Below are 15649 nucleotides of genomic sequence, written 5' to 3' on the forward strand. Positions count from 1 at the left end.
ATGCCTGTGGTACACTACTTGTAGCGCGGAACTTTGCTCGCACATTCAGAACTGGTTGACATTATTTAATTCATTTTAATTCATTCAATTCATTTAATCCCTAAGGAAATTCAAGTGTTCAGTTGCTCCGTATGCACATATACAAAATATGACAAACCGAGGTAACACCATTGTATTACTTAGGTCTGAGCGATATAGTTTTTCTAGGTGCAGGTTGCATAGTATTTTTGGATGTGTTATAATGTTCATTCATCAAGTAATTATTCTATTGTTTCTGTCAGGCTGAACAGTTATGCAAATGAGTGCCTCTGAATTTGGTAGATCATAAAATGTGTTTAATGTCGTGATTTTAATTATATTTATGTCGATGAAGGACATAATTGACGTTTACCGTTTTTTCTTCAAGAAAAACGAAGTCATCATCCGCCTTTGTTCATGTTCCATTTATTAAATTAAAAAGGTCTAAGTTATTTAATCATAATGTGATGGACATTTTCAAACCCAACTAACGCAGCTGGAAATAAACTTATCACAACCGTATGGACTTTTAATTTACAGACATCTTGATAATCCCTTCAGATGACACACAATAGACCTTCTAAAATGCAGCCATGACAGTAAAACATGACCCTTCACCAAGAGAAAGGTAGCGATAAGGGATTGGACGAGGCAATAGTTTACAGATAGATATAAAACAATAAAATATGTTACCATAGTTCATAGTCAGACAAATGACATCAAACAAAGATTCTCATATTTAAAAGTTTTTCCCCCCCCTCCCCACATCCTCGTTAGCCGCATTTGGCCCAGGGGGTGTTCTAAACCACAGGGAGTCTTTTCAACCCCTGCGATTGGTTGGTTAGGTGTGTATCTAAAGTTGAGTGACGGGAAATATTGAGGAGGCCGAACACTCAGGAGGCTTCAGTTGTTCTCGAAGAGCGAGAGCAGGTCGTCGTTGTTGTTGTTGGGCAGATCGGGAGGGCCCAGGTAGGACAGCAGCTCATCTGGGTTGGTCAACTCCGGGAGCAGCTGTGGAGGACAGGAGTACGAGTGACTTGGTGCCTCAGATCAAACGATTTATCGCCTATACGCTACGGACCATCGGGAAACCTTTGATCTTAAAATGGAAGGTGAATGTAAGGAGATGCATGTGGATGTTGACAACAGTAGACAGTATAATGGGCTGTATAGCTGACCAATGAGAGTAATACAACACAACTAAACACAGAGACCTAGAACTCTCACTCACGTCCAGAGAAGGTTCTGAAACGTCAGAACCGGGCGGGCCTCCCAGGCTGAAGTTGTCTGTGTGTAGCCGGGGATTCTGGGAAGGCAGGTTGCGTTGCTGCATCATTGGACCCCCGCCTTCGCCCATGTGGGAGTTTCCATGGAGACCGTGGTGCTGCTGTTGCTGAGGAGGGAGCGAGGAGTGGGAGGAGTCTAGACGGCCAGGATGAGACATCTGGAAACGGGAGAAGACAGTGGTCAACTTCATGAAGCTAACTCGGACCACAGTGACGCGAAGGGGACTACTTAGACCCGCCAGTGTTAGGTGTCGAGTTCCAAGGGAGGGGTAGTGATCAGAAGGACTGTACCTGGCCGGACATTGGGTGTCCTGAAGGTTTGTCTGGGGTGAGGAGTCCGCTGGGGAGGTCCGACTGGTAGGAGAGAGGCGGTGGGCCGGAGGAGAACTCTCCCACATTGGGGGTCCCGGGAGCGTTAGAGAAGTCCGAGAAACCAGACTGGTTGGAGTACCCTGGTCCTGTGTGGTCACAGACGAACACTTTTAACCCATGCAGAAGGGAGGACACCAAATATTTGTGTGTAGACCTGTTAGTGTAGACCTCAAACCAATCTGGTTTGTATTGCTGTTTTTACAAGCAAGAGGGCTAGACCCGTAAATTAGTGTTTTGAGATCGGCTTTTGGCTTGGGTTGCGGGGCCACCTTTACTAAAGCAGATTATTGTGGGAGGGGTAGTTAACTATAGTAGACCACCTTTGCTGGGGTAGTTTGGGTCATTACCCTACCTTGGTTGGGGTAGTCAGGGGTGCAGCTGTTGCCCCCTGGTGGCATGGAGGGGTACGGCGAGGAGCCAGGGCCGAGGGAGGCGATCATCTCCATGACGTTGGGCAGGATCATGTGACTGGGGCTCAGGGTGCGGCAGCGCTTGAGACCCGGTCCATCCGGTTCCTCTTTGATGTGTAGGTCCGGTTTGACAGGAACTGGCTTCCAGCTGCACACGGGGTCAATGGTGATCTCCTCATAGTCAGAGCTGCCAGGATGGAATGGGGTGGGGAGGAAGTGAGCGTTAGATAGAAAATGTGTCTATTTATACGTTTTATTTTTTGCTGGCAGAACACTATTTGCTAGGTACTACACCAGTGTTTTGTTCCAAAGGTTTTTGATCATAAATCAGGGATTGCCTTTACTCTGATCCAGCTTTGAAAGCCCAGGGACTGTTTGCAAAGAACAAAACAACACATGGTGCTGTCACACCGGTCATCAGAGCCCAGATGGAAAAGAGGAGTTCTTACTTCTGGATGTAGACGAGGATTCCCAGCATGTACTGATCCACCTCCAGACCCTCCAGCAGAGCTGTCTTGCTGCAAGAGAAGATGACACACTGTCACAGTCACGCTGCAGAACAACTCCCTTGGAAAAGGCTTTGCTCGAGCTCAATCGGGCTCTCTAGAGGGGGCTCTCTCTTTAGAGGGGCCTAGCTCTCTCTCTCTCTCTCTCTATGTCTCTCTCTCTCTATGTCTCTGGGTCTCTCTCTCTGGGTCTCTCTCTCTCTGGGTCTCTCTCTCTCTCTCTCTCTCTCTCTCTCTCTGTCTCTGTCTCTGTCTCTGTCTCTCTCTCTCTCTCTCTCTCTCTCTCTCTCTCTCTCTCTCTCTCTCTCTGTCTCTGTCTCTCTCTCTCTCTCTCTCTCCCTCTCTCCCTCTCTCCCTCTCTTCCTCTCTCTCTCTCTCTCTCTCTCTGTCTCTCTAGAGGGGGTTGACACTTACTTGCACACAGGACAGCGCCAGGTTCCTCTCTCACAGTTGAGCTGCAGGTACGACTCCAGGTCAAAACACTAGAGGAGAGAGAAGTGAGAGTTAACATGTGGATACTCAAATAACATTACAGAGTAGTTACTCTATCGTACTACTATAGTCACTGAGCAGATAGCGGTCCCAGGGGAGCTGACAGTCACACAGTAGTCAGAGTGATAATACGTTCATTCTAGCAGACACCTTTATCCAAAGTGACGTTCAAGGGAAGGGAGGTGGGATTTGAACCTACAACCTCTAGATCTGCATGAGTCTGGTCCTCACCTGTATGTGTCTGCAGTCGTGGCCCCGGGCAGGCAGTTGGATGCGCCGGAAGGTGATTGGACATTTGAGGGAGACCCTGATGCCGGTCTGCTCCACGCCGTCCTCTCCGTTCAGACCCGGGGTCCCCGAGATGGTCCCACTGCTGAAGTTACGCTTGACTACAGAGAGAGAGAGAGACACACACACAGACAGAGAGGAGGAGAGAGAGAGAAACATACAGATTAGATTAGTCAGACCAAGGGAGAAGAAATGCAGAAGAAGATGAGAAGAAGACAACATTTGAAGCCCCTTCACAGGACAGAGAGAGAGAGAGAAAGAGAGACAGAGAGGAGGCGTTCAGGTCTTCCTCCGCCTCTGTTGTCCGTGTGTCGATGCTGGTACTCACTCTTGGTGACACAGTGCTCTGCAGGCAGCAGCCTCTTCTTCATGAGGCCCTGCAGCACGGAGCGCACGGACGGCCGGTGGACCAGCTGGAGTACAAACAGGTGGGACTGCAGAGAGACAGAGAGGCCATCAACACAACCACATACATGGGGGAATTACACACCGTCATGATACATCCCTGTGTTTGGGTGTACCTCTGACTGTGTACTTGTGTGTGTGTACCTGTGTGTGTGTGTACCTGTGTGTGTGGGTGTGTGTGTACCTGTGTGTGTGGGTGTGTGTGTACCTGTGTGTGTGTGAGTGTGTACCTGTGTGTGTGTGTGTACTCACGCAGCAGCATGCGGTGACGGTGATCTGGATGGTGTTGCGTCCAGGCTGGCACACCTGCTTCAGGTACAGGGGCTTGTGGGACGTCTTGTTGTCGCCCCGCTCGATGGTGAGGGGCGTGGCGTTCACGCTCACCTGCACCGACGCCGGCCAGTTGGTGTTCATCTGGCGGTCCTCGTGGTGGTAGCACTTAAACTGCAGCTCCAAGTCAGGCCTGTACAGGGATTTGTAAAATGTTTTCATATTCATTCTTATTTGGTTTTATTTGCCTCATTTAGATCTCTCATCGCCAGAACGGTATCAAAATCATGCTTCTAAACTCAGTCTTGTACTTGCTTCTAAACTCATAGTCTTGTACTTGACTTGACTTTAAACTTGATAGTTTGGATTATACAGTATAATGGGTCTTATTGACAGAACACCAGTTTGGGAGGAAATGCAGGTAGCCGTGGTAACAGGGCTGAGGGCTGGGCTCTGACCTCATCATCAGGGTCTTGTAGACGGAGTCTCGGAGCTGGAAGACATGATTGGAGACCGCCAGGTTGTGTTCCAGACGGAATGGTTCCAGAACCACACCGTCACGCACAGGGAAGGTCAGCCGCAGGTCGTCGCTAGGGTTACCTGAAGGAACCAGGAAGTGAGGGGAGAAATGGTGAGTCACTGTGTCGAGCTCTAGTTAAAGAACTCTCTGTGTGTTTGTCATGTGTGTGTTTCTGTGTGCGTGGGTGTGTACCTGTGGGCGGAGGCGGGGGAAGATTGGCCATGTTGGGCTTGATGTCTGGAAGGAAGGAGGGCTTGACATCCTGGCCAGGGGACATGTAGGGGGGGGCCATGGAGCTGCCGGGGGTAATGGGGGGGGTGGGGTTACCTGGGAGAGGGGAGCTGGGGTAGCCAGGCATCCCCCTTCCAGGCTGAGAAAGAAAGAAAGAGAGTTAAATTGGTAAACATCCTGACAGAGAACATTTGGCAAGTGCATAGAGTGCATAGTACCACAGGTGAGCTTAGGCATTCTAAACTGCTGTGGATGAATACAGCCTCAGATGTAGGTGCCACCCCGCTCACATTGTTCTGGCTGAAGGAGTTGTAGTTTCCTCCAGGGCCCCCTGCAGTCAGGACGTTCAACGCACCTCCCTGCCCGTTGAACTGCTCAGACTGGAGACACACACACACACACACATTTGATTAATTTAGCTGAAGTTTTCTTCCAAAGGAACATACAAATGTTGTATTTAGAAAGAACAGTGGAAGAGCAGGAATAGGAAGTGAGTCGTTCCAACAGTATCTTTGGTGGTCAGACTCAAGGAACGGGGTGTATTTACTATCCACATCTCAGCGACCACACACACACACACACAGATTTGAACTTCGGACTCCAGATTTACAAGGCCATGCAGCCAGGTAATGTTTACCGGGAAGTGTGTGAGAGCAGCAGAGTTAGTACCTCTGACCCTCCCTGAAGGAAGAGGCTATAGTCCACTAGCCAACCACACGCCACCATTCCAGCCATGTTTACATTTGAACATATGATGGTGAGAGTCACAGGTTGTGTTTCTGACACTGTCCTTGAGTGTAAGAATATCAATCTCTCCTGGTCCTCCAGCTCCCTTCAAGTCAACAAGCCGGCATGAAAGAACAGCAGCTAAACGGTTATGAGTATTCCATTCATACTAAGAGATGCATTTTCCCTCTTGACTGTGTTTGTGAACACGGAATGAGTCTTCCAAGTTCAAGCCTGGATAAACACACACCTACGGTGTACAAAGGCCCCGTGATACAGAGCGTATCACGTTAGAGAGACTGTATAAGAGAGACTGTGTTAGAGAGACTGTGTTAGAGAGACTGTGTTAGAGAGACTGTGTTAGAGAGACTGTATAAGAGAGACCGTGTTAGAGAGACTGTGTTAGAGAGACTGTGTTAGAGAGACTGTATAAGAGAGACTGTATAAGAGAGACCGTGTTAGAGAGACTGTGTTAGAGAGACTGTGTTAGAGAGACTGTATAAGAGAGACTGTATAAGAGAGACCGTGTTAGAGAGACTGTGTTAGAGAGACTGTGTTAGAGAGACAGTGTTAGAGAGACCGTGTTAGAGAGACTGTGTTAGAGAGACTGTGTTAGAGAGACAGTGTTAGAGAGACTGTGTTAGAGATACTGTGTTAGAGAGACAGTGTTAGAGAGACTGTGTTAGAGAGACTGTGTTAGAGAGACAGTGTTAGAGAGACTGTGTTAGAGAGACCGTGTTAGAGAGACTGTGTTAGAGAGAGTGTGTTAGAGAGAGTGTGTTAGAGAGTGTGTTAGAGAGTGTGTTAGAGACAGTGTTAGAGAGACCGTGTTAGAGAGACCGTGTTAGAGAGACTGTGTTAGAGAGTGTGTTAGAGACAGTGTTAGAGAGACCGTGTTAGAGAGACCGTGTTAGAGAGACAGTGTTAGAGAGACAGTGTTAGAGAGACCGTGTTAGAGAGACAGCGTTAGAGAGACAGTGTTAGAGAGACCGTGTTAGAGAGACCGTGTTAGAGAGACAGGCTACCATGCCAGCTCCAGACAGGATCAGGGGGAAGCAGGGATCCTGACAGCTCACCTTGTAGTACTGCCCAGGGTTGGCAGGTCCGGGGGGGTACTGGCCCATGCCTGGTTGCTGCATGCTTTGCTGCTGCATGCCTTGCTGTTGCATGCCCGGTTGCTGCATGGGCATCTTGTGGTTCTGGTAGGAGGGGGAGGTAGCCGAGCGCTGGGGACCAGGTCCGTGGTACTGCATGGGCTGGCCTGGGTAGCCCGGAACCTGACCCTGACCTGGGCCCGCCATGCCTGGTCCATACTGCTGGCTGGGGAAGCCCTGAAGAGGGGAAGAGGGAGACACAGGGAGGGAAAGATAGAGAGGGGAGTCAGGGCGTGGGAAAGGGAGGGGAGGAAGTTCCAGGGAAGACAATGGGAACAGCCACGAGTGAACTCTTGTTTTTATCAACGATAAATCACCAACGTGGAATACACTTTTAGCTTTGCAGCAAATGTACGATAAAACCAACAAATGACTTTAAATGTGTTCAGGTCAAATGATGATGTTATCTAAAGGGTTAACTGAGCTCAGCTTAAGGGAAGTTACCTCGGGGTTGTACGGTCGTTTGAGCCCCTGGGGGGGCCGTAGCTGGGCCTGCTGGGCCCCGGGAGGGTAGCCGGGGTGCTGGGGCATCCTCTGACCCTGGGGGGCGTACATGGGCCCCATGGAGGAGGGCCGGGCAGGGCCCATGCCCGAGGGCGGCATGTTGGGGGGCCCGCGGGGGCCGGCGTGTGACAGGAACTGGTTGTTGTAAGCCGCTGCTTCTCTCATCTGCACAAGAGACGAACGTTAAAGATAATTCGATTGGGGCTTGTAAGAACCATAAACAGTCTCGAATGCATCGTCAAATGTACGCTAAAGTGGCTGTAATATATTTAACTGGCTATTTATTAAGAGCACAGCCGTGCTGCTTGGAGCAGTGTTACTTTGTTGAACGTGTCACTACCATCGAAAGCCAACAGGGGGTGCAGTAGTTCCCCACAACACAAAGGCCACCATTTTGGTGCCATGATTCATGAACAACAGAACAACAACAGATCAGACTCGCTTCTCTTTCTCCAGACAGCCGTGACCTTCAACCAATGACCCGTCAGCTAGATATTTAGAAAAAACGCTTTATCCATTCCTTGAGGAAATAGCGAAATGATTTGATTGTTTAGGGCATGTGCTGTTCCGCACAGCTGACCCTAATCCAGTTATATCAGTTCAGTCACTTCTCAAAGGAAGATAGGAGGGTGGATTGTAAACAAGTTTGAACGTGACAGGCAGGAGTTCCTGCTTGGCCATGTGAAAGTGACAGAACGAGAAGGTGATCACTCGACCAGGAATACGCTGCTCCTAAACCCTGACCTGCGGTCAGTCCTATACACGTTCAATCTAGTGGCCAGGATGAGCGTGCGTAAAGCAGATCTGATCCTGGGTCTGTACCTGGCCGTAGTTCATCTCCTGGTTCTGCTTCTCTTGAATGGCCGCCACTGTTGCTGTGGCGGTGGCGGTCGCCGTGGCGGCCGCCGCGGCAACGGCGGCCGCTGTGGCCGCCTGGGTGAAGTCCGTGGGGGGGCGGGCGCCATGCTGTCCCATGTTTCCTCCGCCGTTGTTGGGGTAACTGAGGACCGGGTTAAGAGACAGCGTCAATACACACACACACACACACACAGAGGATCTGTCAGTAAACAGTCATCCAACCCCCCCAGTAAGATCCCCCCTCATTCCCACGGGAGTCTGTCTTACCTGCCGCCGTAGCCCGGTCCTGGAGGGTACCCCCCCTGTGCCCGGCCGTACATGCCCTGCTGCATGTAGCCCTTGTTGGGCTCCGGGTAGCCCTGCTGCCCCATGAAGCCCCCGCCTCCCATACCAGGACCGCCCCCGGGGCCCATCATGTGGCCCCCGCCAGAGTTACCCCCCGGACCCATTGGAGCACCCAGACCCTGGGAGAGGAAGGAGGGAGGGTGGGTGAGGAAGGGAGAAAGAGAGATAGAGAAAGAGAAACATTATTAGCTTTCATTAAGATATCCTTGAGTGAACTCATTCTCATCACTATTATATATATTTTGTATCCATATATATATATATTTTTAAATTGTTAATCAACTTTATTGTCAATCAGCACCACGTCGTAACAGCCATGTACCTGGTTGGATGAGGGATTGGTCACACCCCAGACAGTGGTCACCACCGAAAGGGATCCAGCCGGCTGATTGTTCCCCTGCTGCCAGTTCGAGGGGTCATAGGAGTAGGAGCCGTCACTGCAGGAGGAGGAGGGGGAGAGGAGGAGGAGGAAGGGGAGGAGGACGAGAGGATTTAGAATTGAGGATTTAGAGAAGGAGGCATCCAGGAGGAGGAGAGGAGAAGACTTCATTGAGGAAACTGGTTCCCTACTACAGCCTGTCCAGCTCATTTCCTGGATCAGATGGTAACAGCATGGTAGAGGGGGAAGGGTAATGCATGGGGTCAACAAGCCTCTAGTCGTGGGACAGTGGGGCTGTGTTGCCGTGGTCACAGTACCGCAGGGACGCAGTACTGCAGGGACAGATTAGCTCAACTGGTTCTGTACGTTGGAGCCTGACCGACCCGACCCTGGGTCACATGTCTGCCGTGTTCAGACAGACCTCCCCTGTGTTCAGACCAGGCATCCATCGTGCCACACACACACACACACACGCGTGTTCCATGGCTTTGTCTCCCATACGCAAGCTCGCAAAAACACCGCCGCACTGCGTCGCCATGGAAACAACGCTGTCACTTGGATACGGGTTTGGGGAGGCAGCAAGAGGGAGGAGAAGAGTGCGTGTGCCAGAGCGTGTGCGTGTGCCAGAGCGTGTGCGTGTGGCTCCGTGCTGGAAGACAACAGGACTGTGGGTATGTCAGCTGCTCTTCAATGACGATCATCTGGTTGAGCCTGACCTTGAAACGCTGAGTCTTCTTCCCATCACGGCCCCACCTGACCTGACCTGTGTTCATCCAGGTTGACGAGGGTGAAGGAGACAGAGGCAGGGCCCCTTCCTCCAGAGAATCAGACAGACGGTCAAACTAGCTGAACCATCTCTTTCACCAGCAAAAGCAGTCCTGTCTGTGTGACGCTAAGACACTCGATCTTCTGTGACGGAGATCTCCGGGGGCTGACAGTCAGGTGACAGACACGCAAACGCAAGCGCACACACACACACACACTCGCAGATAGATCTGTGATCATCACACACACTCACACAGTGCGAGTCCAGCTACATCTAGCAGACTGGCCACCTCTTCATGTGCAGTTATCCAGATGCCTCCACTAACCTGCTAACATGCTAATACAGAAGATCATCCACCTACTTCTGAAAACAACCGCTCACTATTATCACCTTCTGTTCACTCCCACATCCACCTGCTCCCTCCCTCCCTCCGTGTGTAGTGGCTGGTGTGGAGGTGGAGTGTGGCTGCAGTGTGGTGAGAGACAGGTGAGCTCTGTACCTGTGTGGGTTGGGGGCCAGGCCAGGTTTCATGGAGTTGATGGGGTTCATCGGAGGTGCGTTGGGGTCAACAGGGAGCCCCTTAACTCCTCAAACAGCAGGCAGCCTGGAGAGAACACACACACGCGTGTCAGAGATGTGTTGCAACATGTCATCTGGCCCACAGTAAGCAACACAAGGGAGAGGAGTGCACGTGTCTGGAGCATATGGAGATAAGACGGGCAGGCACTGCACCACAGGATGCCTCTGTCTCCCAGCGCTATCTACACACACACACTGTCAGTCTTAGAGGAGAGGTCAGGAGGACGTGGTAATACCATTTGTTTTTTCTAGATTGAACGCTACTGAAAGTGTAAATGACATCAATTTAGCACTGCCTGATGTGTTAGAGACAGAGGGAGACAGGAGAAGATGAAGAAATAGTTTGGAGGGAGAGAGAGAGGGAAAGAGAGAGGGAGAGAGGGGAGGGAGAGATGGAGGGAGTGAGAGATGGATGGAGGGAGAGATGGAGGGAGGGAGAGATGGATGGATGGAGGGAGAGGGAGGGATAGAGGGAGAGAGAGAGGCAGGAAGATAGAGATGAACGGAGAGAGGAAGATTGAGAGCCTTAGATGCAGTCAGTGCTCAGGTTGCTAAACGCCTTGTGTTGTAGTGGCTCCAGCAACAGATTTCTCTCTCCTGAGAACAGCTCTGGGATATAAATAGACAGAGCGGAAAATAAGGTGAAAAAAATATGAAATTGAGAAAGAGATGGAGATAGGCCAAGAGAGATAGGTGACTAGAGGCTGTGGATGCCTCTCCACGTACACAGAAGCGCGGGCACACGCACACAGACACCCACAGACACGGAGCGCCATCACTGGTGAAGATGTTCTAGAATGATGAGGTTAATTAGCCTCTAGGGACCTTTGTTCACAGGGCTGTACCCTCCTCCCTCTCTTTCCATCTCCTTTTCCCCGCCTCCTCCTCCTATTTTCCCTTTTTCTTCCATCCCTTCATCCTCCTTTTCCCCCTCCTTCCCCCTCTGCTTGTCCTCCACCTCCCATCCCCCCCTTTTATCCTTTTACAGCTTCAGGACGAGCGACACTGACTGACATGCTAATTTGTCACCAACATCATTGGCCCTTCTATCGCTTCCCTCCCCCTCCTCCCTTCATCCCCCCCTCCTCCCTCCACCCTTGTCACTCTGTGGTTGCTAGATGTAGGTCAGACAGCCTCCAGCTTGAACAAGAGGGAGAGACGGAGGGAGGAGAGACGAGGAGGAAAATCAGAGAGGGAGGGAGGGGTGACGGTGGAAGTGGTGTTTAGGGGAGAGAGAAGGACACCTCCAAGGATAATGAAGGGAGACAGACAGACGGAGGGAGGGACGGAGGGAAACACATGTATTTCCTCGTGTTACAGTCTAGATAAGTGAACCTCAACTCAGTCTGGACGTAAGGGGAAACACAAGCTCCCCGAAAACAACTGGTGCACCAACATGACGACTTCAGCTCGCTATCTCCTTTTTCATCCGGTCTCTGGCTCAAATTCTCAGTACTTCCACCCAGCTGCAAAACATTCTCTGATTGACTCTGAGTCCGAGCATCTGCATCTGGTGTTGGACCAGCAGACTACCCCACACGCTGCCCAGACACGGCCTCATCCCAGTCTACCATCGCTGGGGGACCAGCAGACTACCCCACACGCTGCCCAGACACGGCTTCATCCCAGTCTACCATCGCTGGGGGACCAGCAGACTACCCCACACGCTGCCCAGACACGGCCTCATCCCAGTCTACCATCGCTAGGGGACCAGCAGACTACCCCACACGCTGCCCAGACACGGCCTCATCCCAGTCTACCATCGCTAGGGGACCAGCAGACTACCCCACACGCTGCTCAGACACGGCCTCATCCCAGTCTACCATCGCTGGGGGACCGGCAGACTACCCCACACGCTGCCCAGACACGGCCCCATCCCAGTCTACCATCCCTGGGGGACCAGCAGACTACCCCACACGCTGCCCAGACACGGCCTCATCCCAGTCTACCATCGCTGGGGGACCAGCAGACTACCCCACACGCTGCCCAGACACGGCCCCATCCCAGTCTACCATCGCTGGGGGACCAGCAGACTACCCCACACGCTGCCCAGACACGGCCCCATCCCAGTCTACCATCGCTGGGGGACCAGCAGACTACCCCACACGCTGCCCAGACACGGCCCCATCCCAGTCTACCATCGCTGGGGGACCAGCTGCTTCTGGGGAGGTTGGGGCTTGGTGAATACTGGCCTGTTAGTGGATATAGATGGTATATCAGCATAGGGTAGATTCATGGTCTGCTCTTATATCTGATACAGGCTCTCTTTGCTCAAACCATCTCACAGCTGTATGTGCCGTAGAAGCCTGAAGTGTAAATTCTTCATCAGTGCCACAAACACTTAGCCTGACGTTGTCATACTCATAATTCTACTCAGAATATGAGTCTGATACCGCTGCGTTGGGCTGTGAGTAGGGGGCGTGTTTCAACCGAACCCGGGAAAAAAATGACTCTTCGCTCAATTGGATAGACCTACAACCAATCAGAGCAACGTAGTATGTTGTTTGTTGAAAACTAATTCAACCCAAGCGCTCTTTGGTGACGTGGTTGATTAGGATACCACCCCAACCGAGCGACCCCAGACCCAACTTCCCGACCAAAATGTGTTGTGGGCAGGGCTCAGTTTGGCTGGCACCCAGGCTAACAAACACTCCAAACCCATCATAAGGGCCTAAGAAAGCTCATAAGGGCCTAAGAAGGCTCATAAGGGCCTAAGAAGGCTCGGTCACTGAGTCGTAAATTCTAGTTTCTCAGACACGCTCGGTGTCTGTGCTTGCCCTAGTGGAAAGTGATGACCTCCGACCCCTGAATGGACGACCTCCATCACAGATGTAAGGTCTGGGAAAGAGAGCTGGGGAGAGGCAGAGGAGAGAGGGAGAGAGAGAGACCAGGAGACCCAGAGAGAGGGAGTGAGGAGAGAGAGACAGGGAGAGAGACAGGGAGAAAGAAAGTGAGAGAGAGAGAGCTGGCAGACCAGGAGACCCAGAGAGAGGGAGTGAGGAGAGAGAGACAGGGAGAAAGAAAGTGAGACAGAGTGAGAGAGAGAGAGAGAAAAGAGAGAGAGTAGGAAAGAGAAACAGAGAGAAAGGAGAGAGACACTGCTCCAGCAGCAGCACAGACTGTTCCTGTCCTGGAATGAACACATCAACATGTTCCCTGGTTCCTCTCCAGTGTTTTTGCCCTCCTCTTCTTTGGGCCTCTTTCAATCACCCGCTCCCTCTCCAACTCTAAATCCCCATCTCTCCCACAATAACTCCCCCACTATCTTCCAGTAGTTTCTCCACTACAATTTCACTCCCTATTCCCCAACTCTCTCCTCCTTCCTCTTGCCTCTCCAGAACTGTGTGGGTGACGCAGTAGAGCTTCAAACCGATGAGCAGGTTGAAGAGTGGTTGGCTTGTGAAAAGACTGCCATTTGAATCTAGACCCCCCACCCTCACGCACAGTAGCTTACAATAGAAACCTGCTCGTGAGTATGGTGCAAGCCAGGCCAAAGTGGTGTGTGTGTGTGTGTGTGTGTTGGGCGGGGGTGATTTGCTCTGATTGGTGACACCTCCTAAACAAACTCTATCATCTTGTCCCCTCCCTTCCCCCACTGTGTACCAGTCCACACCATCCTTCTCAGTCCCCCTCAGAGCACACACAGACACAAAACATGACACCCATGCCATGCCTGGCTGAGCACAGCAGGCCCGGGGGCTGGCCAGGACTGACCGTGAGAGGGTCCTTTCATCTCTCATGTCCATGGAGGGGGAGACCAGAACCAGGGAGAGCAGCCGATTGGGCCGACACTACTGGAGGGTTTCTGCACAGCCCTGCCTGAACAGACCCTGACCCTGACCCCAGTAACACACCAGACCATCAACAGTAACACACCAGACCATCAACAGTAACACACCAGACCATCAACAGTAACACACCAGACCATCAACAGTAACACACCAGACCATCAACAGTAACACACCAGACCATCAACAGTAACACACCAGACCAGACCATCAACAGTAACACACCAGACCATCAACAGTAACACACCAGACCATCAACAGTAACACACCAGACCATCAACAGTAACACACCAGACCAGACCATCAACAGTAACACATCAGACCATGAATGGAACTTTGGACCCATACTCCACAGCAGCGACTGAACAGGAGAGTGAAGATAAAAGTTTTTTCACGCCTGGCCAGAAACAGTCATTTCGACTGATTTAGCTGTCTTACCTTTTTAACACACCTGTATTCCCAGAGATGCAGATTACCGAACCAGAAACTTGACCAAATAGTCCCAATTGATTGGCCTGTGTAGTAATCAGCACAAAGACTGGCTATTTCATGTCCACAGTCTCTCAGTTTAACTGCAAACCCTGCCACTTTTTCAACCAAATGGCCAGGGTCACATGACCCTGCCGGGCCCTCCCCCACCCCCAGGGTTGTTTGAGGAGTGGCTGAGAGAATGGAAAGGGGGGAGAGGGGCAGGGGGGGAGGGGGGGTCAGCGAACAGAAAAGGGTGGAGGGCTGAGTGCAGAGGGAAAGGAGAAGGAAGGGAGGGGGGGGGAATTACACATTCCTGAACATCACTACGGTGTCAGACAACAACACACGCTCGCCTCGCACACACACTTCAGAAAAAAACAAACACAGATGTGGTGTGTGTATAGTACACACACACACACACACACTGTGCGCACACACACACACACAGAAAGGTACAGTACTCAAACAACTGGTTGTATGGCCTCCAGTGGCCACCGCGGTGAGCCCTCCAGCTCTACTGCCACAGAGCAGCAGAGCACCTCATTGAAATCGGTGGGGTGGAGCGCAGAGTGAATGGCAGGGGTCAGAGGTCAAACACAGAAACAATACTACTCCCACCCACCCTGACTTGAGCAGGGTTGGAGAATTACGGCCCCACATAAACCGGGGCTGCCCTCCCTCCCTCCGTGTGTCTCCTTACCTGACTCCAGCAGAAGTACAACTCGGCTCCATGCAAACAGCCTTGCCTGGCTTAACTGAGCTAACAGAGAGCATTCTATTTGCATGATCTGAGATCTGCTTTCCATAAGCTCAGGCTGTAACAGGCTAGACAGGACAGCCAGCTTGGTGGAACTTAATGAAATGCCCTCACCTAGTCACCCGGAGGTGAGAAGAGGCCAGCTGAACATCTAGCCGCTGTGTTTATGACACCCTACTACCTTCCCCGGAAACACTCACATTTCATTTAGGCAGCACATTGTACTGCTGGCACCCTAGGAAAGCTAAGAGGCAACCCTCATTCTGACGTTGCTCAAACTGAACTCTTCTCACCTCTCTCTCTCTCTCTCTGAATCCTGAACATGCAGTACAGCACAAGCAAATAACCGCAGCACAAAAGCCTTTCCTTAACTCAGTAGCTATAGGTGAGACAGCCCCATTGATGCTAAACATGGCTGGATGGTGCTCTGTCATAGGTGACAAACATGGACACTACATTGTCATCATGACTGACATTCTGAGACAAGTAGGCGGGACCATCGCAGCCAATCACAACCCCTCCAA

The 15649-nt window shown here is 51.4% G+C and overlaps 1 protein-coding gene across 1 annotated transcript; it reads right to left on the reverse strand.

The window, feature by feature from the left end:
* Positions 1-427: 427 nt before the first annotated feature.
* zmiz2 (zinc finger, MIZ-type containing 2) lies at positions 428-14479 on the reverse strand. Its single transcript, XM_047048445.1, has 19 exons — positions 14336-14479; positions 10030-10134; positions 8708-8822; positions 8308-8504; positions 8005-8182; positions 7123-7347; positions 6601-6855; positions 5089-5178; positions 4760-4937; positions 4506-4647; positions 4030-4240; positions 3701-3806; positions 3316-3473; positions 3007-3074; positions 2536-2604; positions 2029-2273; positions 1596-1762; positions 1250-1462; positions 428-1029 (listed from the first exon to the last, which is right to left on the reverse strand). Exons 2-19 carry the CDS (start codon positions 10077-10079, stop codon positions 922-924), a joined length of 2775 nt encoding a protein of 924 aa, XP_046904401.1. The 5' UTR covers positions 10080-10134; positions 14336-14479; the 3' UTR covers positions 428-921.
* Between the last annotated feature and the right edge of the window lie 1170 nt (positions 14480-15649).

Source organism: Hypomesus transpacificus, chromosome 24 (genome assembly GCF_021917145.1).
Source record: "Hypomesus transpacificus isolate Combined female chromosome 24, fHypTra1, whole genome shotgun sequence".
Lineage (NCBI taxonomy): Eukaryota > Metazoa > Chordata > Actinopteri > Osmeriformes > Osmeridae > Hypomesus > Hypomesus transpacificus.

Excerpts from the sequence above, each read along its gene's own strand:
- zmiz2 (XM_047048445.1), bottom strand. The coding sequence starts at position 10,079 with ATGAACCCCATCAACTCCATGAAACCTGGCCTGGCCCCCAACCCACAC. Across the intron at positions 7,348-8,004 it reads AGGAGATGAACTACGGCCAG|ATGAGAGAAGCAGCGGCTTA; the intron begins GTACAGACCCAG and ends TCTCTTGTGCAG. Across the intron at positions 4,938-5,088 it reads ACTCCTTCAGCCAGAACAAT|CCTGGAAGGGGGATGCCTGG; the intron begins GTGAGCGGGGTG and ends TTTCTTTCTCAG.